Consider the following 23,402-nt stretch of genomic DNA (forward strand, 5'->3'; position numbering starts at 1 on the left):
CTTCTTGCAGTATATTTGTCTATATTTATAGAATTCGCATTGATTTTAAAATAAGAAAAAACTTCCCTCCCATGCCCTTAAGGCTTTACTTGGTCTGATCCCTGCCCCTCCCCCTCAGTCCCTCCAGCCTCATCTCCCACCAGGCTGCCTTCCACTCTCTCGTCAACCCCAAGCTAACCTTGATTGGGTGGCTCCTCTACCCACCATCCCTGTGACTTTTCCACATCCTTGCAGGGTTTTTACAAGGCTGTTCCCACTGCTACAAATGTTATTCACTCTCTTTTGTCTCCCGGTTAATACCAACTTATTTTTGTATCTCACTTGGAGCATTGTCTCCTCAGAGGTGCCCTCTCCACCTTCCCTGTCTTGGTCAATCCTCCTACCAGAGCCTCTTACAGGGCCCTCCATTCTCTTCTGAAGCACAGGTCAAGGCTGTGATTTTCCATTTGTTTGTGAGATGATGTGATTAATGACCATCAGCTCTATGAGTGTGAGGGTGATGTTTGCTGTAGCTCACCATTGTCCCTTCACTATCTAGTTGGGTGCCTGGCATATAGTATGTGTTTGATTAAAAGTTTACTGACTGCTGTCCAGGGAGAGAGAGCCAGCAGACACCAACACAATTAGGAGAAAGTCTGGGTCTGGAGACATGGATTGAGGAGGGTGGATTCCCTGAGAGGTAAGGGCTGAAGCAGTGGGGAATAGGTGGTGTCACCTGGAGAAGGACGGAGCACTGAGAAGAGGATGGGGCCATGCCAGGGTTCTTCTGCCCACCCCACACTCTCTAATGCAGGAGCCAGGCTGGATGGGGATGGCTAGAGAGGCTCCTGGGTCCAACCACTCCCATTAGGGGCCACTGGGGCTGAGCTAAGTGGAAACACATGTTCCTGGCTTCGCCCCAGCCCTGTCCTAGTGGGCGAGCAGCAGCGTCTCCTGCTCATCCTTGCTTCCCTCTTCCCCTCTGTCTCCAGCTCCTTTAGGGTTCTTTCTCCCTTTGACTGATGGGGTGATGGAAAGGCTGGGGGCATAGATAGGGCTGAGAGATGTGGAAGATGTGAGGCAGGTGGGCTCTGTAGGGAACCAGAGCCTGGGGTTGGGGGTTCCTTTGGATAAAGTCCCAGAGGGAGTCTCAGGGAAAACTTGACCTGCAAGGCAGGGAAAGACTGTCTAAAGCTAGGAGTCAGAGTTCCTGCCCTGGGCTGGAAAGGCACACTCTTATGAATTCACGTGGGCTGGGAAATGCTGGAGTATAGCGATCCAGGATTCAGAAGGGAGAGGAAAGTGATTTTCTCTTTTTTCTATCTTTTTCCTTTCCTCCATCTCTCTAGAGGGCTGGCCTTTCCTCTCTCTGTTCTCCTGGGGCCCAGAGACCCAAGGCCCTTAGGAATTCTCAACTCCAGTCACCACCCTAAAGGAATGAGAATGAGGTCCCATTGCTGGGGAAGGAGAGAGGGAGGGAGGGAGAACGGTGGGGAGGAAGAGAGAGAGGGAGGTGACTGGGAGGGGAAGGGTCACAGGCCCAAATTCCTGGGCTCCTGCAGCTTCAGTCATTCTGAGAAACAAAGAAAGAGAGAAAGTGATTTAGAGACACACACAAATAGAGACCGAATTATGGAGATGGGAGAAACTGGAAAAGACACACAGAAATACAGTGTGAGAGAGACAGACAGAGGGCTCTGCTTTCCCCTGCAGCGATTCTGATGTTATCTGTCTACAGCTGCCTCTCTCCCCCTCCACAGTCCCCACCTCTGCCCCTCCTTCCTCTCCAACCCCGCAGCCAGACACCCCTGTCTCTCCTTCCCCATCTCTCTTTTGCACCACGACCTAGACTTAAGGCAGAGAGATGGGGGAAGAGGTGGAGGGGGCTTAGGGGACAGAGAGAGAGGGATTGGGGTGGCACCACTCTGTTCATTCTGGGCTGCTATGTTCCCCTTCCCATCTCTTGTGAATGCTCCTCTGTATGAATGCCAGTGCAGAGGTGGTATATGTGTGTGTGTGTGTGTGTGTGTGTGTGTGTGTGTGTGTGTTTGTATGCATGCATGTGATCTCCAGGGAAGCAGACATGTGTCTCAGCCTGAGCCAGCCCATCTATGTGTCCATTCATACCTATGGGTGAAAGTTACCAAGCATTGTTTAGGAGAGGCGAGGAGTCCTGTGGTTCCTATGGGGTTATCTGGAAGCCTGTGTCCAGCTGTGGGTGTGTGTGGGTGTGCATGTGTGTGCATGCACCTTGATCTGTCTTTGTGTGCCCCTGTCTCCATCTCCTGGTTTCCCAGGCCTGCTGCATGGAGGATCTTCTAACATGACAGTGGTGGATGGAAGCCTCAGGAACACCTGAACTCATCTCTCTGAAAGTTTGAGGGCTTAAGGGCAGAAGTCATTGCTCTGGCTCCGCCCAGATGCCAGCCAACCTCTAGATGGGGGTGCAGAGAAGGCAAAAGGGATGAGGCCAGAAACAAGGTTGCCCTTGGAACAGAGGCCCTGGGAATTGGGGCTTCAGGAGACCTGCCCATCACAGACTGCAGCCCACCCTTCCCCTACCGCAGTGCTTCTGCAGGCACTACTGGGCCAGCTGATCATGGAATGGGACTCTGGGATGCACTGGGGTGGGGTGGGGGTGTTCAGAAAGAGGGCTTGGGGAGGCTAGGGATGGCCAAATATTCTGCAAGGTCTGGCCAGAGAGAGGACTGCAGAAGGGGTGGGGCGTTCTGTGTGTGTTTGTAGGAAAGGTGGGGGGTGGGGGCAGAAAGGCCGCCTGCGGGGGAGAAGGCTTCTTGGCAAACGCCCCAGTTTCCTGAGCTGATCCCTGCTCCCTGCCACTGCTCCCAATTCTGTTGTTTCAATAACATCATTTTTATCCACCCCACAGAGAGACCGAGTATTAGGAGGGGGAGGTGAGGAGCAGGGCTAGGGCATGAGGGGGTGGGAATGGAGAGAAGCTGGGGTCTGGAGGCAGCAGGGACTAGATTTGGGGCGCTCCCTCCTCAGGCAGAGGCAGGGCGGTCCCAGAGCCCTGGTCCCCTGATGACAAAGACAAATACATTAAAATTCTTGCCTCGGAGAAGAATGCAGGATAGGGAGAGCATTTCATAATCTGTAATAACAGTAGCAAGATGGGGGCTGGGGGGGGAGAGGATTTGGAACCCAGGCAGTGGTTCCCTGGGGGCTGGTCACTGGCCACCTGTAGCCTCCAGGGACCCCCCAGAGCCCTCCAGCAGCCTGTTCAGTGCACCATCTAGCCTAAGTGTGTGCCCAACCTGGGTATGTCTTTGAGTGTAGGATCTGGGGTTGGCATTGCCCTGCAGAAACAGTAACTGTATACAAAATTCATAGGTGCAGGGGCTGTGTGTGGCATCTGGATGCTGTTAAAGTCTCAAGTGGGAGGGGCAGCACTCCGGACATGCCCCCTGGCTATCTCCATCAGCCACTAGCCCCCTTCTTTAGAGTGCTCCAGCACCCTCACCAGAACTTTCTGTACCCAGTACAAGGGATTAGACTTAGACAACCTGGACACCAGGGCCTAGGGGTGAGGATCCCAGCAAACCCAGGGGCTTCCCTACGTGCCTAGGCCAAGGCTTCTCCATTTCTTTTCTCCTTTCTACTTACTCATCCTTCCTTTCCCAGATTGGCCTACTCCCCTGGGGTAGGCATCTAGGGTCTTTTACTGCATTCCCACTTATCTTGATCCACTTGTCCCCACTGTCTGGGGGACTCAGAATCTTGCCTTCTCTCTGCTCACCAGGGTGTTTCTCTCTCTTGGCAGTGGCCTCACTCCCCAAGTTCAGATCCCTCCCCAACTCCAGAAGAGCAGGAGCTTTCCTCTGAACGCCTGAAGTTTCTGCCACACGGACGTGAGATCCTCCATCTGTCCTCCCTATCCCAGAGCACCCTTACAGTTTGATGGCGGCTCTAGAGAGTGGTGGTAGGGAGACTGGCCCTTGTTGTGAAATGTCCTGCACCACCTGTCCCTCGACACCCCTGGGGCACGCGGGGGCGGAGGGAGGAGTAGGGACTACAGCTCTCTGCCAGCCCGCTTGGCGTGATGAATGGAGCTGTCCTTCCTCCCCACGGGCCTTTGATCTCCCTCCGTGGGGAGGGGGCCAAGGGCATCAAAGACATTTTTGTGGCATTAGAGAATCAGATAAACGCCATCTCACCTGCAGCTGGCCCTCCCACCTCTTCTGGCCCAGGCCAAGTTGGGGGAGCAATGTGAGACAGGGACCCACGGACCCACGAGTACCAGGTGCAGCGCATTCTGACCCCTCAAGCTCTTGGAAGTCTGCAACCTCCACTCTGCTCGCTAACACGTGCGAGTGCTTGATCGCAGATCATAAAGAGTTTCTTCTTGCTGTCTAATTTCCCCTCCGCACCCCCTCGCCCGAACGTGGGCTTGATGAGGCGAGGGCTGGGGAGCAGAGTGGAGGCCTAGCCCTTCCTCCTGTACTAAAGGAACGGTTGGGAGAGGGGCGTGCTGTGCGGAGGCCGGTCCCGTAAGAGGTGACTTCATAGTCTGTCGGGCCATCGAGTTCACATCCCTACCTGGAGCACCCAGCGTCCCAGGCCGACTTCCTCTCCTGGCCCCCGCTCCAGCATCTCCCTTCGCACCGCCCCCCAACCCAAACTCCCTCATTCCTGGGAAGTTTTCTCTCTTTACAGTCAACAAACCTGTCAGACGTCTCCCTTCCAGCCCGTCCCCCATTCCTCAGCTCCTCTTCCTTCCCCCGCTTACCCTTCTCCACCCTACTTCCCCGCCCCTCCTTGCCCCCGACTCCGGTGGCGGGGGGCTCCCAAGCCTCGAGAGGCTAGGTGAGGGGGCGAGGCAGGCGGGTCCCGCAGCCACGAGCGCGCTCGGGCCCCGCCCCGGGATCTCGCTCCCGCCCTCTACTGAGCTCCGCGCCCGCCGCCCCGGGGCGCACGGCTCCCTCCCGAGAGTCCCGCCGCCTGACTGTCGCAACTGCCACCCCCATGGCCCCCCTGCCCACCGCCCCCGCCCCGGCCCCGATCCCCTCCCACCCCCGCCCCCGGCTCTGATTTCTTCTCCCGAGCGAGCTCGGCAGGAGACACAGGCGCTGGCTGCCCCGTCCGCTCTCCGCCTCCACCGCGCCCTCCTCGCTCGGGATGGGCCCCCCCGCCGCCGCCGCCGCCGCTGCCGCCGCCGGAGTCCTGGCCTCCCGGCCGCCGCCGCCGTCGCCGCGTTCGTCCTGAGGCCCGGGTCCCCGCGCGCACCGGTTGACCCCGCAGTCTCGCCTCATGCCCGCATCGGCCCGCCCTAGAGCTGTCACGATGCTGCCGCCCGCGCCTTCCCGCTTGGGGCTGCTTCTGCTGCTTCTCCTGTGTCCGGCGCACGTCGGCGGACTGTGGTGGTGAGTGCTGCGTCTGGCTGTCTCAGAGCGTCTCCTGAAGCTCGAGGGTGGGAACCTCGGGACTGACTGCGGGGCTCGGAACCGCCCTCCGGCTGCCTCCGGAATCTACCTGCGCGCAGAGCCTAGCCCCCGGGCAGCTGAAGAGGTGAAGGGGAGGTGCGTGCCGCTGCTGCCGGCCTCCGCCAGGGGCACTGAACTGCCATTTGGACGTGCCTACTACTCCCCACCTCCCCGCGTATTCTATTGTATTCCTCCCGTGTCCCACCCCCTACCCCAGGTTATCGCTCAATCCAGGTCACCCAGGGATTGGCGAGAGGGTAGGAAAGCGCTATCGGGGAGACAGGCGGAAGATCTGTAGTCTGAGGTCCTTCGGAAACAATGTGTGAGGAGGGCTCTGGATTAGGGCGGGGGGGGGGGCTGGATTTGGGGAAAAGAGAGGAACTAGGTGGGAAACCACAGGCAGGAAGAGTCAAACAGCTGCCTGTTCCCTGCCTCATCTTTGCCCACAAACCCACCGGCTTCTTTGTGAGCTCCTTCAGGATGGAAGGTGGGGGCGGGAAGGGGAACATAAAGGGGAAACTGAGTCAGAACCTTGACTTTGTTTACTTTCTCCTCCACGAGCAGCGAGGAGGAAAGGCATGAAAAGGCCCAAGCGCCTGGCCCTCCCAGATGTGGGGGTCATGGATGAAAAATGTGCAGCTCGGGAGGTATTGGGAACCGTAGAGGGCCCTGGTGGAAGGGAGGGAGGCCTGGCGAGCCGAAGGATGGGAGCATCTTCCCAGACCTGGTCTCCCGATTTAGCCCTAGCTAGAGCAGACACCGGGGCAGCGAAGATTGAGGGAACTCTGAGTCTTTCGGAGTGGACAGAGGCTGGGAAGGTAGGTGCCGGGCCGCTACCGCTTAGAGATTCGGATCCCGTTAAACTTTTTTCCCTTCTCAGTCTCGAGAGCAGCAAAGACCCGTCCGGAATAGCTCAGTGTTTAGCGAGGAGGGACTTGGACAATATCGCTGGGCATCAGCCAATCCTAAGAAGGCAAGGTCTTGTCTATTTGCATACCGCCATATCATTGGCTGGATTCTCTACCCTCCTCTCCTCCTCCACCCCGGGATTTGGGAGAAGGGGTGGGGCAGGCAGATCCCTCTCTTTTCGGGGGATAGCTGGATGCCCACACAGGGAGCTGCTGGCCCCAATCCCTCCTGCATGATGCGAGAGAGACGTCCCTCAGAGTGTCAGTGAGGAGGTACATCGAGGACGGCCTAGGTCCGGGCTAGAGAACATGCATCTTTCCATCCTAACTTAACATTACGCAGTAGCAGCTTTGAAATAGACAGACCTGAGATCTAATCTGCCCATTTGTTAAACCTGTGACCTTGGGCAAGTCACTTCTCTCTGCTCCCCAATGTCTCAACTGCAAAATTGGGAAACAGTTCCCCTACATGGCAGGCTTACTAGGAGGATTAGGTGGGGTGACCTACAAGATAATCTGACATTGGGAGGTGCTCCTAAATATAAGTCCCCTCCTCCACACCCCAGGTTCTGGCCAGAGTCCCCATGGGTGAAAGGGGGGGTTAATTTAAATTTAAAATCTAGGATCCCCAGGAAAGTTTATAAAGGGATTTCTATCTCTTGTTCCCCATAAATTCATTCCCTAACTTTCCCCTTTCTCAAGATCTGGGGACAGGGGCTAGGTGTCTCCCTGATGTCGGTAGCTTTCCCTTTCCAACCTCCATTTGTCCCAATTTTCTCATCCTTCCAGTTAAAATACCACTTTCTCCTTGAAGCTGTCCCTCTGTCTTCCCTCCCTTGCCTTCTCTGTGCTCCCACTGCTCCCATGGCACCCTCTGTCTTTTATACATTTTACTGACAACCATCTCCTCTTGGGTCTCTTTTCCCTGCTCCTGGAAGGCCAAGCCTTAGTCTTTAGGGCCTTAGAGACTAAAAGTGCTGGGGACAGTTTTATGGAGTGTTGCTGAATTGGTTGATTCACCCTTCTGGGGTTTGTATCCATGTGGGGTGGGGGTGGGTCCTTTGTTTGGAACAGGCTGCTGAGTGGGAGCCATGTCAGAGGGAGGAGAGACCTGGTCCCTCCAAGACTGACCCTGAAGCTGGAAATCAGGGAGTGGGGGAGGAGGTGAGGAGGGCAGGTGTGGGAGAACACAGAGGCCTTCATGGCCACAGCTGCAGGGTGAGCCTGTGAAGAGTGAGGGGCTGATATGATAAGGTGTCCGATGACTGCCTCACTCAGATACTTCTGAGAGGCTCCTGTCACTCCTTGCTCCCACCTCTGAGGTGTCACCTTAAGTAAGAGCTTCTTTAGGCAAGGCGCTTGCAGGCTGTTCCCTGATGTCTAGGACTGGCTTGCTGGACCTCTTCTCCCTGCTTCTCAGAGAATGCTGGCCAGGCCAGAGCTCCAGCGATGTACAGAAAAGCAGCTGGACCCACAGCAGCCGGCTGCAGTCCATGCTGACATTATAGCAGCAGCCACGCTGGGAGCAGAAAGGACCCCAGGAACCCTGAGCGACTGGACTGTCCTGGTTAGGAAAGGAGGGGCCGGGAGGGGAGGGGAGGGGCCCAGGCCCTGGAAAAGGCTCAGGGACCTGGCTCCAGGTCCCTGGGAAGTTTCCCTTCCACCTTCCCCCCTCTCCCTTCTTCTCCGGTGCAATGCATGCTTTCTAAACTCTGCCTCTGGCCTCTGTCTGTCTCTCTTCCATCTGTAACCATATCTTTGTGAATCACAGAATCCCAGATTCCAGGACATTGGCCAGGCTCTCTTGAGGTCATCTTGTCCAGCTTACTGCCTCCAGGCCATTCAGCCCATGCTCTGGCCCTGACAGATCCTGTCCTGGTCACCAGCTCCCACTCCTTCCACCCTGCTCCCTTCATCCCTCCCATCCTCCCCCAGGAAGTTCTTCTCAACATCTGACCCATCTTTATTTACACCGTCAATCAGTGGACGTAGAAAATAGCTCTTTCTCACAGAACAGCAAAATCAATCTCCCTTCTTCCTTCCTCTTTCCTCTGTCTGTTTTATATTTTCTATGAAAGAAGCTAACCCCCTACTCCCATTGCCTGCTTGTTCCACTAGGAGAAGCACTGGTCAGTCTCCCTCCCTTCCCCCATCTCATCTTGCCTTTTGGACACCACCCCCCTTCCCTATGGAAACAGGAACCAGATGCCTAGGACAGACTCATCTCTGGCTCCACAGGGAGGTAGGGAAAGGACCCAGGCTTCTTCTTGACACCCAGGTTTTCCAACTGTGACCCCCACACCAGGATAGACCTGATCTCCCTTTCCCATCCTGTCTTTATCTGGGGCCCCCAATCCTTCATGGGCAGTCCTGTTTTTGGCCCCCAACAGGCTTAGGATGGGGTGGGGAAGGGGGTGGGGTGGCCATCCAGTCCCCCCTCCAGGCCTCCCGCCTTGGCAGCTTCCTCTGGAGGGAGACAATGGGGCTGTGAGCAGAAAAGGGCAGGGGCAAAAGGAGGCTGGCTCAATCCAGGCCAGAGCATGCCCTGAGCCCACCAGAGTCCTGGCACTGTGACATTTCCTGGGGGGTGCAAACCCCTCCTTCCCTGTTCTCATCGGAAGCTAGGAGTTGGTGGGGGGAGGTCAGTGGGAGGCTTGATCACCAGGGCCCAGCAAGGGGGATTCCAGAATGTGTACTTTGATGGAGAAATGCAGCTGTGGAGGGGATGAGGAGAGGGTGGGGTGGGCAGCCAGGCCACAGTCAGGCTGGCAGTAGGGCACCCAGCCAGACAGAGCAGAGGCCCTTGAACACAGAAGCCTGTCCCTAGGGACTGGGGAGAGTGCCCTCTAGCTTGGGCCCTCCTTCCTCCCAGAGACCGTGAGTGCTTCCCCCAGACTGCCTGAGGAAGAGCTCAGGGAGGGAAAGGTCACTGGGAGGGATCTTCACCCACTTTCCACCTGGCCTCTTTAGCTGGTTCCTCCAGCTCTGAGGCCTCCGTTTAATCCAGAAATTAGCTCTAGAAAGGACTTACAGATCATCTAGCAGAGTTCAGGGACAGGAGGTCACTTGCTCAAGGCCACCCAGAATGCAAGTAACTGAGGGTTGGGACAGGGAGTCCAGCTCCTGCTGAGTACCTTGTCCTTGTGTGCAGTGAGGGTGGGGGTCAGGAAAGGGGTACAGGGCCTTCCACAGGCCCCTTCTGCTCCCCATCACCTCCCTCAGATGGTGCTCCCAACCTGAGTACGGGACAGGACAGCGGAAGGCACATGACAGGTTCTCTGCAGGACATCCAGAGGGTGGTCACTGTGTCCATGCCTTTGCCTCCCACAACCCTGACCAATAGGAAGCCATCTTGTAGAGGAAATGTAGCCATCATTCAGGGAAGGGAAAGCCCCTACTTCTCCCAAGAGCAATGAGAAGGAGAGGAGAGTGAGGAGATGGGAAGGGCACCCAGGACCAGGCAGAGAGAACCAAATTGGGCCTAGGTAGCGGCAGGGGGGTGGGGGAGATGGGGGGCTGGGGAGTGGTGGAATGGAGTGGCTGGTGGGCGGTGGGGAGGTAGGGGTTAATGGAACTGGGGCATCACTGGCTTTGATGTGGTGGTTGGGGTGGGGGTAGGGACTGGGGGAGGGGGAGCAGTAATTACCGAGTTAGACAGAGCAGGACAGGACAGGCGGGCGGGCACAGGCCCGGGCCCAGCCGCCTCAGCAGCCAGCAGCCGTCAGGCAACATTTTTCTGCCCCTTCTCCACCACCCACCTCCCCCACCCCTGTGCAGCCCCCACCCACAGCCCCAGGGCTCAGAGCTCCCTCTGCTGGGTCTTGGGAGGTGGGGGTCAGACTAAGGAGTATGGAGAATGAGTGTGGGGAATCAGTAGGGGCTGGCTGTGAGACCGTTCAGAGGAGCAGATCAAAAGGGTCTGTGATCCTCTTGGCCTCAAAAATCCATCCAGGAGTGCTTGATAGGGAAAGGGAGGGGTCCTGGAGGTGCTCCTGGTCCCTGGACTGAGCGGACAGGGGAGAAGGAGACACTGGGATCCAGGTTAAGTAAGGGCAGAGTTGGAGGAAAGCATGTCCTCAGGAACCCACAAATGCTGCCTGTACTCCTGCTGATTGCCGAGCTCTGTGCAGGCCTGAGAGGTGATTAAGGGTGGGAATGGGAAGACACAAAACACCTGTGGAAGCCGACTCCCTGGACAGGTTCTTTCCATGTGTAACCTGGGAAGTACTATTATTTATTTCCATTTTACAGTTGGGGAGACTGAGGCTCAGAAGGTTACGTTTCATCATCCATTCAACAAATGCTAAGTGCCAACTTCAAAAGCTAGGGACTTGCTAACATCATAGAACAAGCAAATGGCAGTGCCCAGATGCGAACCCAAGTCCGATGGATCCTCAAAGCCCTGAGTGTGTTCTGCTAATCACATTATGCTTCTCCCTGAGATCTTTGTTGGACAGATAAGGCAAGAAAACATGATGAAATAATTATGCCACTGGCAGGATAAAAGTACCCCCCCAAATGAGTGACACCTGGAGTGACGCATGTGGGGGAGGTGAGTGAGGGCTGGGGCCCAGGGGAGGGTCCCAAGGGCAAGTGGGATCTGAATTGAGCTTGGGGAGGTGATGGGTAAGATTTTGATGACTAGCGGTGGGGATGGGGGTACCTCTGAATCCAGAAATTTAGTGGCATAATGAGGGATGGATGCAGAATTAGCCAACCCTGCTCAGAGTAAGGGCTGTGTGGAGGATGGTGTGTGAGGCCACCTGAGGTAACAGAAGACCTCAGGTGGTCATTTCCTCCAGGCCCTTTGGTTTTTTTAAATAGTCACCTAAATTTTTTGCAACAGAGATTCCTCCACTGAGTGGCCAGGGTCATTCAACTCCCTTCTCATCTTGCTTATCTGTATAATGGGGGCGAAGTAGGTGGAGTTGGACTAGATAATCTCTGGCATTCTGTTCAGCCCTCTGAATCCAGGGATGGAAAGTTTATTTAGGCCAGAAACCCAGGCCTCCAAGGTTTAGATCTATAGATGTTGCTAGCAGGAACTGGCTGGCCCCTGATGCAACCTCACTTGGCTATTTATTCTACCAACCAAAGTCCCTGGGAGAGAGATCTTGGCACAGGCCAGGCCAGCTAGAATGGCCAACCCTAGTCTTGTCCCTTCTTGTCTACACATTGATTTCTTTTAGGGCTAGCTTCACTTTTCCTATGTCCAGAGTGGCTATTTGATTAGGGTCTCAGATCCTACATATTATATAGTATATATTTCCTACCACCACTGGGCTCCAGTCCCCCAACCATGCAGATGCTCCCAAATGGGCACATCTTCTCTGGCTGATCTCAGATCGATGCTAACTCAGAGCCCCCAAAGCAGAGTTCATTCCCTAAGGAAGCAGAAGGGAAGGGAGGCGGGTAAAGGAAGAGGAAAGACAGGGGAAATATTTCTTGATGCAGTTAAAGATGGTGTGAAAATTAGAGGGGATATTTGAGCCTATCTTGCCAACTTCTCATCTTTGTGAAGCCCAGAGAGGGAACTGACTTACCTAGAGAGGCTCAGCTCATCCAGAGACCAGGGTACAAAAGTGAGGCCTGATGTTTTGCCCAATGCCCCCCCTGCCACTCCCCTTCTGGAGTCTCCTTTCCTATGACTTGAAGATGGGAGTGAGGACAGGAGGGCAGGGAGCAAGCTGGTCCCTTGGGATTCTAGCTGCTACTACTGCCCATCCCTCCTCCTGACCAGCTTGTAAACAAGTCTAGTTCCCAGGCAGCCAGCCAGCCTAGGAAGCCAGATCCGGACCAGAAACTGACTCTGGGGCAGCCCCTCAACCCTGTGAAGGGCCAGCCCCACCTCCTGGATGGCCCTGCCCATCATGCTCCTCCTGATTCCTCTTCCATCTCAAGCTCCTGGGAAAAAGACAAGGTCGAAAGGTTTTTGCCTTTCTCGCCTGGCCTGTGCAGGAGGAGGGAGAGGGGAGGGATGGGGCAGAGTAACCTTGGGAAGATAAGGTCAGTCAGCCTTGGGAAAGTAGGGAGTTAGCAGAGGGCAGGATTGGGGAGGGGAGAGTGAGGAACTTAGCAGCATGGGGATAGGCCGGGGAAGATGAGTTCGAAGGGCCCTAGACTCCCTGGTGGAGTCCTGGACATGTAGGTGGCAGAAGAGGAGCTAGTCAGCTGTGGGGAGGCCTACTTCCTTGCCTCTGAATCCAGCTGGGGAGAAAGAAAATGTTTCAGGAAGCTAATTAGGAGTCATGAAACCATATGTGGACAGGGGCCTGGCCTCAAGTGAGGACCTTCTCCTTAGATGGCTCATTCATTCATTCAAAAACATTTATTGAATGGTATTCATTGTAGTATTATAATAATCATCTATAGTAGGCAAATTTTCATAATAAAGATTGAGAGGAAATACAAACTAAGCAGCTAAATATCTGCCATGGGAGACAAAAGAAAATGACAGTCTTACACTCTCAAGGGGCTAGTCTTATCTACTGACTCCGTACAACCATACTGGAAGCTGCCCCCAACCCGTTTTGTAATGAAGTGGGATAAATGAATGGAAAGGGGATGGATAGATAGATAGGAACTGATCAACTTTTGAAAGTCACTGGGCCACTGGCAGCCAGCAGGGGTTGCCCTACCCTTGGCCCACTCCCCCTGCCCAATCTCTCACCTTTCTAGGGTTCGTAAAAGGTTGGGGCTGTACCTTACCAGGCTACAATTGGAACACAGTGATGAGCAGGTGCTAAGCACGGAGGACTCCTCCTCTATCTTCTACAAAGGAAAAGATTGCTCTTGTCGCCCACACCTCTGATGTACTCCAGGGTCTTTTGGGAGTTCTCTCCCCTCACCATTTCAGCTTTTTTGAAATTCTCACTCTTGCATGCATTTGCCTTCTCTCCCTGCCAATTTCATGTCAGCAATTACCAGCTTTTCTGAGTGGATTTTCTGAAGGTCTAGACTATATGTCTCTCCACTGAGGAGAGAACCCTTGTTCCTGGACTACTTGGCTAGGAATGTTGACAATGATGTAATAGGGTGGTGGTGGTGGTGTGTGTGTGTGTGTGTGTAGAACTTAAAGGACTCTCGCACACATCTCTTTGCAACCACATCTTCAAGCATCTCACTCCTCAGTGTTGAGAAGTTCTACCTTAAGACTGAAATTCCTCTTCCTGCTATTTAAGCCCATTACATCTCATTGTTGTGGGGCCAGAACATGTCTGGGCAGCCTGTACTTGTGGAGCTAATGGGGACAGTGGAGTGGACGCGCGCTCAAGCTAAGATGAAAAGTAGGCCAACTTGACCTTTGGCACCTATCTACCAACATTTTCCTCTACATTTTCTGTCTCCTGGTGCCACTTCTCTCCACCCAAAATCTTTTTCTGCCCTATGCTAAAGGGTTTTTGAGAGGTTTCAAATTACCCTTGGCCTCCAAGTGCTGTACCTACTCATTCCTATAAGACAGGGATCTCAGCTAAGCACTCAGATAAGAGCAATTAAAGTGGTTCCACCCAGGTGTGAATACCTAGCCAACTTAACCTTCACGGGTCTGGTACAACCATATGGCAGTTCTCTTCTCAGGTGGAAAGAAGGCTGGGAGTGGAGGGATTTCTGAAAGTGTGTGGAAATTTCCATGAGGTCTTTACCCACGCAGCCAAACAGCATCCCCTTCCCCAATCAGTTATGTTACCCCAGTGCCCAGGGCTTGGCTAGCTGCCATCCTGCTCTGGAAAGGTCACAGATCCTGGAGCCAGAGAAGGGTCAGTGTCACCTACTTTACAACAATGTTTCAGGGACTCAGCCCCCAGTTATTTCCTCCTGCTCTCCAGTTCAGAGAAACAGAGGATATCAAGGTGGGAGGGCCCACTTTAGAGATCAAAACCTAACCTTCCCATTTAACAGAAGGAGAAACTTGGGCTAGAGAGAAGGTATGACTTTCCTCAGAGGTTCCATTCCCTAGCCATTCTAACATCCTGTGGCCTTCTATATCCCTGGGATAGCCCCTACCTTTCTAGCATCAGGGCTGATCAGCTGACACATATGCAGTTTGTGGTCCACTGAGACCAGATCCTTCTCTGATATTACCTACTTTTCTTCTGTATCTCTTTATGATACACTTTCTTTTCTTTACAGCCTTCTTCATCTTCCTTCAGTTAATTCCCTCCTTGTCCCCCTTTTGGGCCAGGCCTGTTGAATTTTAATTTTGCTCTACCTGGTGCCAGATGCCTTCACCTTGAGTCAAAGTCCTGTAAAGATTTATTAATGAAGATGTGTACAGAATGATAATACTGAATCCCTGCTCTATGGCAATTTCAGTCTAGAATCTAGTTAAGAGACACGCACACAGAATGGTAAGAGGAGACAGGACAATCTCAATCTCAGTTAGTAGGTGCTGGTGGGGGAAGAGGCATGTCAGCTTTTTGCTGTGGGCTGGGCAGGGCTGGTCTCCCTCCACTTCACCCCAAGTACTTTGAATTACATTCCCGATCTGCTGTTCTTTGCTTCCCAGGGCAGTGGGCAGCCCCTTGGTCATGGACCCTACCAGCATCTGCAGGAAGGCACGGCGGCTGGCAGGGCGGCAGGCTGAGTTGTGCCAGGCAGAGCCGGAAGTGGTGGCCGAGCTAGCCCGGGGCGCCCGGCTAGGGGTTCGAGAATGCCAGTTCCAGTTCCGTTTCCGCCGATGGAACTGCTCCAGCCACAGCAAAGCCTTCGGGCGCATCCTGCAGCAGGGTCAGTGCGGGGAGGAAATCAGAAGGGGGCTGTTTTCTCCTCGCTGCGGGATCAGAGGAGAGACTAGGGGTTTGGGGAGGATGCCTGAGCCCCACTTCTCCCACGGGTCAAAGGGCACCCTGCTCTGATCCTGTCTTCCAGCCCCACGCCACACTGCCTCGCCCATTGCAGTCCCCCAGGACCCAGCTTTGGTCCTGCTGTCTGACTGCCCCTCCCCGCCCCCGCAGACATCCGGGAGACGGCCTTCGTGTTTGCTATAACGGCTGCAGGAGCCAGCCACGCGGTCACGCAGGCCTGTTCCATGGGCGAGCTGCTGCAGTGCGGCTGCCAGGCGCCCCGTGGCCGGGCCCCGCCCCGCCCCCCCGGCCTGCCAGGGACCCCTGGGCCTCCTGGTCCAGCGGGCTCCCCCGACGGCAGCGCCGCCTGGGAGTGGGGAGGCTGTGGCGACGACGTGGACTTCGGGGACGAGAAGTCAAGGCTCTTTATGGACGCGCAGCACAAGCGGGGTCGGGGAGACATCCGTGCCTTGGTGCAACTTCACAACAACGAGGCAGGCCGACTGGTGAGTCTGGGCAGGGATGTATAAGTGTGTGTGTGTGTGTGTGTGTGTGTGTGTGTGTGTATGTGTGTGTGTGTGTGTGTCTAAATGTGAGAGTGTGAGTGGGTTTGAAAAGGGTGTGGGGATGTGAGGGTGCAAGTGAGGGTTTGTATTGTGAGATAGTCACTGTGTGGCGGGGAGCTAGCATGGCTGTGAGGAGCCACTTGGGAAGGTTGGCTGGGAGTGTGAATGGGCATGTGGGAGGTGAGGTGGCCAGCCTAGGAGTCACCTGGGGGGTCTGGGAGAGCCTTGGGCTGATGGCCCAGGGGGCAGAGTAGAGAAGGGACACCCAAGGAGGAGGACTCAGGACTTTTAATGACCCCAGGTAGGGAGGACAGACCTCTGAGACAGGACAAATGGGGCAAATCTGGGGGTGGTAGAGAGCTGGCTGCTGGGGCAGGGGCAGAGGAGGAAGACAAAGGCGGGGAAGGAAAAAAAGATCGGGGTAAAGGTATTGGGTCTGGAGGTAGGGGAGCTGGGAAAAGCTAGGGAGGCCTGGAAACGGACTAGAACGGGCCCAAGGGGCAATGGGCTTGAAAAGGAGTGGACAAGGAATAGATTCTGATGGCCGAGGAAGTCAGGCAGAGGCCAGCACTGAATCTGCGCACTTGTCTACTGGCTGCCCAGCAACCCCACACCAGTCCTTGCTCAGAACCCTGGCAGCCTCTCCCTTCCCTCTATAATGAGGAGGGCTCCAGGAACTCCTGTTTAGGAACAAGAAACAGTCTGGATCAGATGTTTCCAGAAGTGGGTGGAGGGAAAGAGAAGGGGCCTGGGAGGGGGAGGGAGGCATACAAGTCTGTAGATCAGATTGGCCCCTGGACTCTGAGCTTCCAGAAACGATCTTCCTGGGGCATCTGACCCCATAAATCTCTAGTAGGGTTGTGAGTCTTAGACCCCAGCTCCAGAAACAAATAGGAAATAAAGGGCCGACTCCTGGGTTCCAGTTCTCAATAGTGCATTTCACAGTGGGCTCTCCTGCGCCCTATGCCTCAGTTCTACGGTGTGCTAGGGTCACCCTACACACATCCTATGTCCTCTAGTGTTGGGGCTTGAGGCACTGGGCAGGGGGGTAAGGGGAGCCCAGAGAGGAATGTCTGGACAGGCCCACATACCTGTCGGAGAGGACTGGGGAGGGGTGATGGAGACAGAGCCCAGGCAGCCTGCTCTGCCTGGGGCCCTGAGGATCAGGAATGAGGGGGCTGGCTTGGCAGGAGGAATAGGGTGCGACAGCTGCCACCTCCCTCCCCCTTCTGGGAAGAATCTCACCCCTGCTGTCCATTCTCCTTTCTCCTGGACTCCCTGGCTTTGGATCCTAGAATCTCTATGTGCTGCATAATGTCCCCTGCTCCCCACTTCTCCTACTCCCCCATCCTTATTATTCTTTCTCCTCTCTGGGCTGTCGGTTTCTTGATTTCTTCCTCCCGACCTTGCGCTCTGCTTTTTTTGTTTGTTTTTTGGTCTGCTCTTTTCTCTCTTCCATCCACCACCCTTCCCATCTTATTTTCTGTCGGTCGTCTGAGCTTGCCGTCCCGCCTCCCGGATCTGTCCCTATCCGGCCGCTCCTCTGCTCCCCCACAGGCGGTGCGGAGCCACACGCGGACCGAGTGCAAGTGCCACGGGCTGTCGGGCTCATGCGCGTTGCGCACCTGCTGGCAGAAGCTGCCCCCGTTCCGTGAGGTGGGCGCGCGGCTGCTCGAGCGCTTCCACGGAGCCTCTCGGGTCATGGGTACCAACGACGGCAAGGCTCTGCTGCCCGCCGTCCGCACGCTCAAACCGCCGGGTCGCGCTGACCTACTCTACGCCGCCGACTCGCCCGACTTCTGCGCCCCCAACAGGCGCACAGGTTCGCCCGGCACGCGCGGCCGCGCCTGCAACAGCAGCGCCCCGGACCTCAGCGGCTGCGACCTGCTCTGCTGCGGCCGCGGGCACCGCCAGGAGAGCGTGCAGCTCGAGGAGAACTGCCTGTGCCGCTTCCACTGGTGCTGCGTAGTGCAGTGCCACCGCTGCCGCGTGCGCAAGGAACTCAGCCTCTGCCTCTGACCCGCCGCACGGCTCCCCAAAACTGCGCTCAGAGCCTTCTTTCAGCACCTGCGGGACCTCTGGCCTCCAGCAGGGGGCGTCGCCTTGGCCCAGCTACCCCATGAGAAAGTCCATATCCCAGACCTCTGGAAACTGTGAGGCAGAGGGGTCTTGAGATATACGCCGGCTCACGAAGGTCCAGGGCACTGGAGGGGCCTCCCGAGAGGCGCTCTGGGGGGTTCTGGGGGAGACTATACAGACCTCTGTCCTCGGCCCCCTAGTGGAAACCAAAGAGCCAGTTTCTAGGCCTCTGGATGTGGGGCTCCTCAGAACTGCTGGCCATGGGGTGGGTGGGTGAATGTAGTATCAATAAAGATATTTAAACCAATAGAACTGGGCCCACAGTTTGGGAGGGGGCTGGCCTCCTGTAGGCTGCCATGGGGACAGGGTCTGGAAGGAGTGTGTAAAGGGAGATGGTTTTGATAGAACCAAGTTGGCATGCCTGGCCCGCATACCTTGTTGGGAGAGTCATCCTCCACTGCAGTATTTGGACTGTGGGAAAACGGGGGCTCTGAATCCCAGCCATTTGGCTGTATCCTCTCCTATTCTCTCTGGGGGAAGATGGCAGCCTGAGGCTCAGTTCTGGAGAACCCAGAACCCCAAGCCCTTTCTCTGTCTCTTGACCCTCACCATCAGCTTTCTGAGGGGTACCAGAGGGATCCTAGTTCTTCTCAGATTCAGGCCCTCGAAGTATACTAGAGTGAACAAGAATGCCAAGGGAGAGATTTGGTGCTTTTCACCACCGTTGCCAGGAGGGCCCAGTCTGGTAGGGGGGAAAATAGGGACTCAGGGTGAGGACCCCTGAGATGCTAGTTCTATCAGATTCAGGCACTCTAGGCTGGAAACTGGTGCTGCTGCTTAGAAGTTTACAATATAGACCATGTTAGCTTTGGTTTCTTTACCAAAGCAATGGAATATCATCCTGTTTTAGTTATCTATTGCTGCATAACAAACAAACCCAAAGTAATTACTGTCCATGATCCTTTAGGTCAGGAACTTGTCAGGACTCAGCTGGGTGGTTCTACCATAAAGACCAGAATCATCAGATGTGGTCATTCACTTGGCTGATTCTGCTGGTGGCTTGGCTGGGTTGGACAGTTCAAGAGGCTTCACCTGTATATATCTATTGCCCCAGAGCTTCTCCAGCATCCTCCATCTCTCCATGTGACTAGCATGGGCTTCCTTACCACGTGGTGGTCTCAGTGTAGTCAGACTTCTTACATAAGGCTGGTTTTCAAAACAGACTCTGCCAAACTTGAAGGCAGAAGCTGAAAGTCTCTTCTTAAGGCCCAGCCTCGGAAATTAGCCAGCATCACTGTCACTCCCTTTTGGTCAACACAAGTCACAGAACCAGCCAAAATTCAAGGGAAGGGGAAACAGACTTCACCTCTCAATGGGACAGTGGCAAAGAACTTACAGCTATCATAAATGTATCCCATATCCTCAAAGTACTGTGGGGAAGATTTTTTTGAGATATGCAAAGCACTTAGCACAGCATTGGACACAACAATTTATGTCAAATTTGTGTTTAATAAATGGCAGTTACTGTGAGAAAGGGAATAGAAAGCTGATGTTTTACAGGCATCAGGCAGGCCCTGACTGCAAATGAAGATACCCAACTCAAACTAGTGTAGGCCAAAGGGACTTAATTAATGGATCTTATACCTGGGAAGTCCAGGGGTAAGTCTGAATTCAGGCACAGCTGAATCCAGAGGCCCAAATGATTGATATTGATCTCTCTCTCCCTCTCTTTCTCCCCTCCCCCACATCTCCTTCTCTAAACTCCCTGCCCCCATGTCTATGTTTCTGCTTCTCTTGGTCTCTCTTTTCATACTGTCCTTATTCTTTCCTGCTGCAGAGAGACTTTCTCTATATGGCAACCCTATGCCTACATTCTTAGTTCTGGTGATCCAAAAATGAATGGCCTTCCCAGCAGAAGTCCTAATCCTAAGGAGGCTGGGATTGGGTCAGCTGGGGCTACTTGTCTATCCCCAAACCAATAACAGTGTCCAGGCAGATTTACCACCATGACTGGGATTGGCAGCCCCTCCAGGACTACAGGGAATGGGGGCACAGGGAGGAGAGCAGAGTTGTTCAAATGAAACAGAAGGGGAACTCATCCTGGATGTGACAGATTCTAACCATGGCTTCCATGCATCTGCCCTCCCCTGACAATGGCCCCACATCCACCTGTATGACGTAGCCTGCTTCTGCCCTCAAAGATCACATTGGGTCCCCGGACTGAAACCTGTATGAAGAGGAGGTATCAGGCTTCAGTGAGAAGGAAGGGGTCATTTTTCTTTCCCCTTCTTTCTTCCTTGTGGCTCCCTTAAGTCAATACCTGGGCTTCAGGGAAGTGTCATGGAGAATTTGGACGCAGAGTCTCTTGAACCAAGGCAGCCTGGATAGCTTACCAAGGGGGGAGAGTGGAACCAGCATTGTGGACCATATGTAGGAAAAATGAAGCATTGTAAGGATAGAGTTTTTATTCACAACTCTGCCTTCCCCAGGTCTTCCTAGCCCGGTACTTTTTAAAAAGTCTCCTGCACTTCTCTCAGAGGCCACGAGAGGGCACACAGAGCCCAGCTTCCCTATTAATAGAGCACATAGATAGGACCTGCAGGACATCTGGGGAACTCAGAAAGTTGTGGGCAGGACCAAAGGAAGCAAGGAGACCAACGGACAGCTTGGTCAAGCTGCTAGGGTTCCAGACTGTCTGAGACCTTTGGGCTGACCCAGATTTAGGGCTTGGATGCCTGCCTCTCAGTCTTTATTGGCAGGTTCAGGGAATGATGGCGGTGATATGGGGGGTGTGTTGATGCTGGGTCTATTCCTCCATAATGCTAGAGAGGGAAACTGAGGCAGGGGTAGAAAGTGACACCACCCCAAGCAGGTTAAGTAGCACGATACCATGAAAAAAGGTCTAGTTTGCTAGCTTGACCTTGGTCAATTCAGTTAACCTCTCTGAGCCTCAGTTTCCCCTTTATGAAATGAGGATGCCTGATAGCATGCTGTAAGAAGAGTGCTTGCCATTTTTAAACTGGCACTCGCGTGTTAGTGTCCATCTCCTGTGACCAAGTCCAGCAGGAGTCTGGGAACTGCCCTCTGTGAAGGATGAGAGTCATGGCCAGGGAGGAAACATATTGACCATTATCCTGGTCCTCTTCAAGCTCAAAGATGGCTCTGTGCCCTTGCACTGCTGCCTAGGAAGGGGGCTAGAAGCAGAGCTCAGAAGTGCCCCATCACCACTACCCCCGTTGCTCACCCAGCTACTCAGCCCCAGGCACAGCCTGAGCCATCAAGGTCCCCCACTGGCTGAGTGGTGGGGCACATGTGGAACTGGAGAGATGAGGGGAGAACACAGAGGCACTCCAGATGTGTGCGTGACCACATCAGGAACAGCCGGAACACAGGCAGATGGGTGGGAGGCTGGGAGGAAGGCCCAGGATCAGCCTGAGGCTAAGGGCTCAGGAAGCATTTCCCTTTCCCTTCAATGACCAAACATAGGAGTTTGGGAAACTGAAGCATCAGCTCTTTCCCCTTACCTTGCTGAGGGGCCGTGGTCTCTGAGGCCTGGACAATAGGACAAGGAGCTCTCTTATCAGTCTGGGGCTTCTTCCCTCTCTTCTTCATGAAGACAAGCTCCTCCGGTAGAACATCAGGACAGGACTGGGCTCAGCTGAGGCGATGAGTGTCCCACCTGTTCTCACCCTGGTGCCTCCCTAACCCTCCCTTCCCTGCAACCTCCTATGGAGGGATCTGCCACAGCTGGAACCATTCTCTGCTCTGCCTTTCATCCCTGGTGCTCCCCCACCCCCAGTGGCCCCTGTAATTGTGGTCTCAGGCAGCGACTGCGGGGGCTGGGGCTGGGCTGAGGGCCAGAGCCCAGGGCAGGGCCAGGGCGGGGCCTGGGGGCTGCTGATAGGGGCTTGCCCATGGCCTAGGTCCTATGGGGCTGGGCTTCATCTTCACACAAGCCAGGTCCATGTGCCCACATATGCCCTCACCTCCTTGTGCTGAGAAGAAGTACCCTGTTTAGGCACTCCTGGACCCTCGTGACATCAGGCCAGTACCATGCCTGAGTGCCAGTGAGGCTTCAGAATTATTTGCTTCCTGGAATTTTCAAAGAAAGGGTCTTCTCCCTTTCCCTTACACCTCTGTATTTCATGAACAGTGGAGGGTAGGGGAGCAAAGTCACCATCCCTCATCAGATAGAGGCCAAAGGGGAGAAAAAAAAAAAAAACAATAACAGACACTCAACCAGGTCAGTAGCATTTCCCAATTGTGGTCCTCAGGAAAATCAGTTGGAACATTGGTTAGAAATACAGACCTCTGGGCCTTGCCCCTGGAAAGGCTGATTCAGCTGCACAGGGCCCAGAATCAGCATTTCCCACAATGGCCTCCCCCAGGGGATACATATGATGCACCAAGTGTGGGAAATGCTAGTGTGAGCACTAGATAGGGAGTAAAGAGGTCTGCAACCTGGATTATGAACCCCTTTCCTTATCACAGGGGGCATATTCCTAATCCTTTCTGGGCCTTAGTTTCCCCAATGGCCAGTGGAAGCATGACTCCCAAGCCTGGCTTGTCCATGCTGATGCCCTCTCCTACACTGGGATCGTGCTCCTTCCTGTGTTGAGTCTGATCCTGCTCTGCCCCTCCCCATACCCTTTCCAAATTCTAATCCCAAACTATCCCTGTCTCTGCAGTGTGGTGGGGGAGAATGGGGAGGGCAGGGGGCGGTTAGGGTCAAACAAGGCTCTGGCTGACGCAGACTGCTTCCTGCCCCCGGCTGTTTTCCTGCTGTCCAGCCAGACTGCTCCCCCCACTGTCCCATCCCCACCCCCAGCAGCCTCAAGCCCTTAATTCCTGACAGCTGCGGTGGCTGCCGGCAGAGATGGGGGGAAGGAGGGGGGACCATGCCGTCAGCCTGCTGTTGCTCAGGCTGCCCCCACCACCTGACAGTCTGGGGACAGAGGATGCCCCACCCCTCTCCATCAATTCCCCAGGGATGGGCAATTCCAGGAATGGGCCCCTTTTGTCTCAGAGCCCAGAGGTTCTGGTAGTTTATCCTTAAGCCAGGAGGGGCTCTTTTCAGAGAGAGGGAGCAGGGAGGTTGGGAGGGAGATGTATGGGAGGCTTGTATCCATTTTACAGAGGAGGATGCCAAGGCCACAGTGAGAATAGGTTTCACTATCAGGGCCCAGGTTAGAACCAGAAACAGAAGTTGGAGCCTCTATCCCCAACTCTCTGGCTCCCAGGCCCTTACCTGGGTCCAGTACACTCATTCCATATTGAGGTGAGCCCAGTGTTCAGTTGGGGTGGGCCTGAGCCAGGAGGCTGGACTAGGGAGCTCTCAGACGATCAGATGCAGGTGGCAGGGCCAAGGTAAGACCTTGAGCATCTGCAGGCAGAGCCCAGGCAAGCAGTACTCAGTTCTGGGACTGTTCTTGGTTCCAGCTCTTCCACTAACTTGCTGTGTGACCTTGAGTAAGTCATAACCCTCTCTGAGCCTCAATATTTTCTTGTGAAATAAAAAGGGATGAAATAAGATGACCTCAAAGCACACTTTTAGGATTAAAATTCTCTCTAGTCCCTCCTCCTAGGATATGCCACCCCAGGGCACTCTACTACCAGACAAGCAATCACCAAAGTCCCAGTACT

The 23,402-nt window shown here is 54.6% G+C and overlaps 1 protein-coding gene across 2 annotated transcripts; it reads left to right on the forward strand.

The window, feature by feature from the left end:
* Positions 1 to 4,754: 4,754 nt before the first annotated feature.
* On the forward strand, positions 4,755 to 18,091 carry WNT6 (Wnt family member 6). Of its 2 annotated transcripts, XM_074364314.1 has the most exons (5): positions 4,755 to 5,363; positions 10,583 to 10,883; positions 14,838 to 15,058; positions 15,286 to 15,620; positions 17,238 to 18,091. In XM_074364314.1, the coding sequence occupies exons 2-5, from the start codon at positions 10,873 to 10,875 to the stop codon at positions 17,697 to 17,699; spliced, it is 1,029 nt and encodes a 342-aa protein (XP_074220415.1). In that variant the 5' UTR covers positions 4,755 to 5,363; positions 10,583 to 10,872; the 3' UTR covers positions 17,700 to 18,091. The 2 variants fall into 2 exon arrangements, with proteins under 2 accessions (XP_074220415.1, XP_074220414.1); XM_074364313.1 differs by lacking the exon at positions 10,583 to 10,883 and having other exon boundaries at positions 4,756 to 5,363.
* Positions 18,092 to 23,402: the final 5,311 nt, after the last annotated feature.

Source organism: Camelus bactrianus, chromosome 5 (assembly GCF_048773025.1).
Source record: "Camelus bactrianus isolate YW-2024 breed Bactrian camel chromosome 5, ASM4877302v1, whole genome shotgun sequence".
Classification (NCBI taxonomy): domain Eukaryota; kingdom Metazoa; phylum Chordata; class Mammalia; order Artiodactyla; family Camelidae; genus Camelus; species Camelus bactrianus.

Excerpts from the sequence above, each read along its gene's own strand:
- WNT6 (XM_074364313.1), top strand. The coding sequence starts at position 5,251 with ATGCCCGCATCGGCCCGCCCTAGAGCTGTCACGATGCTGCCGCCCGCG. Across the intron at positions 5,364-14,837 it reads CACGTCGGCGGACTGTGGTG|GGCAGTGGGCAGCCCCTTGG; the intron begins GTGAGTGCTGCG and ends TTTGCTTCCCAG. Across the intron at positions 15,621-17,237 it reads ACAACGAGGCAGGCCGACTG|GCGGTGCGGAGCCACACGCG; the intron begins GTGAGTCTGGGC and ends GCTCCCCCACAG.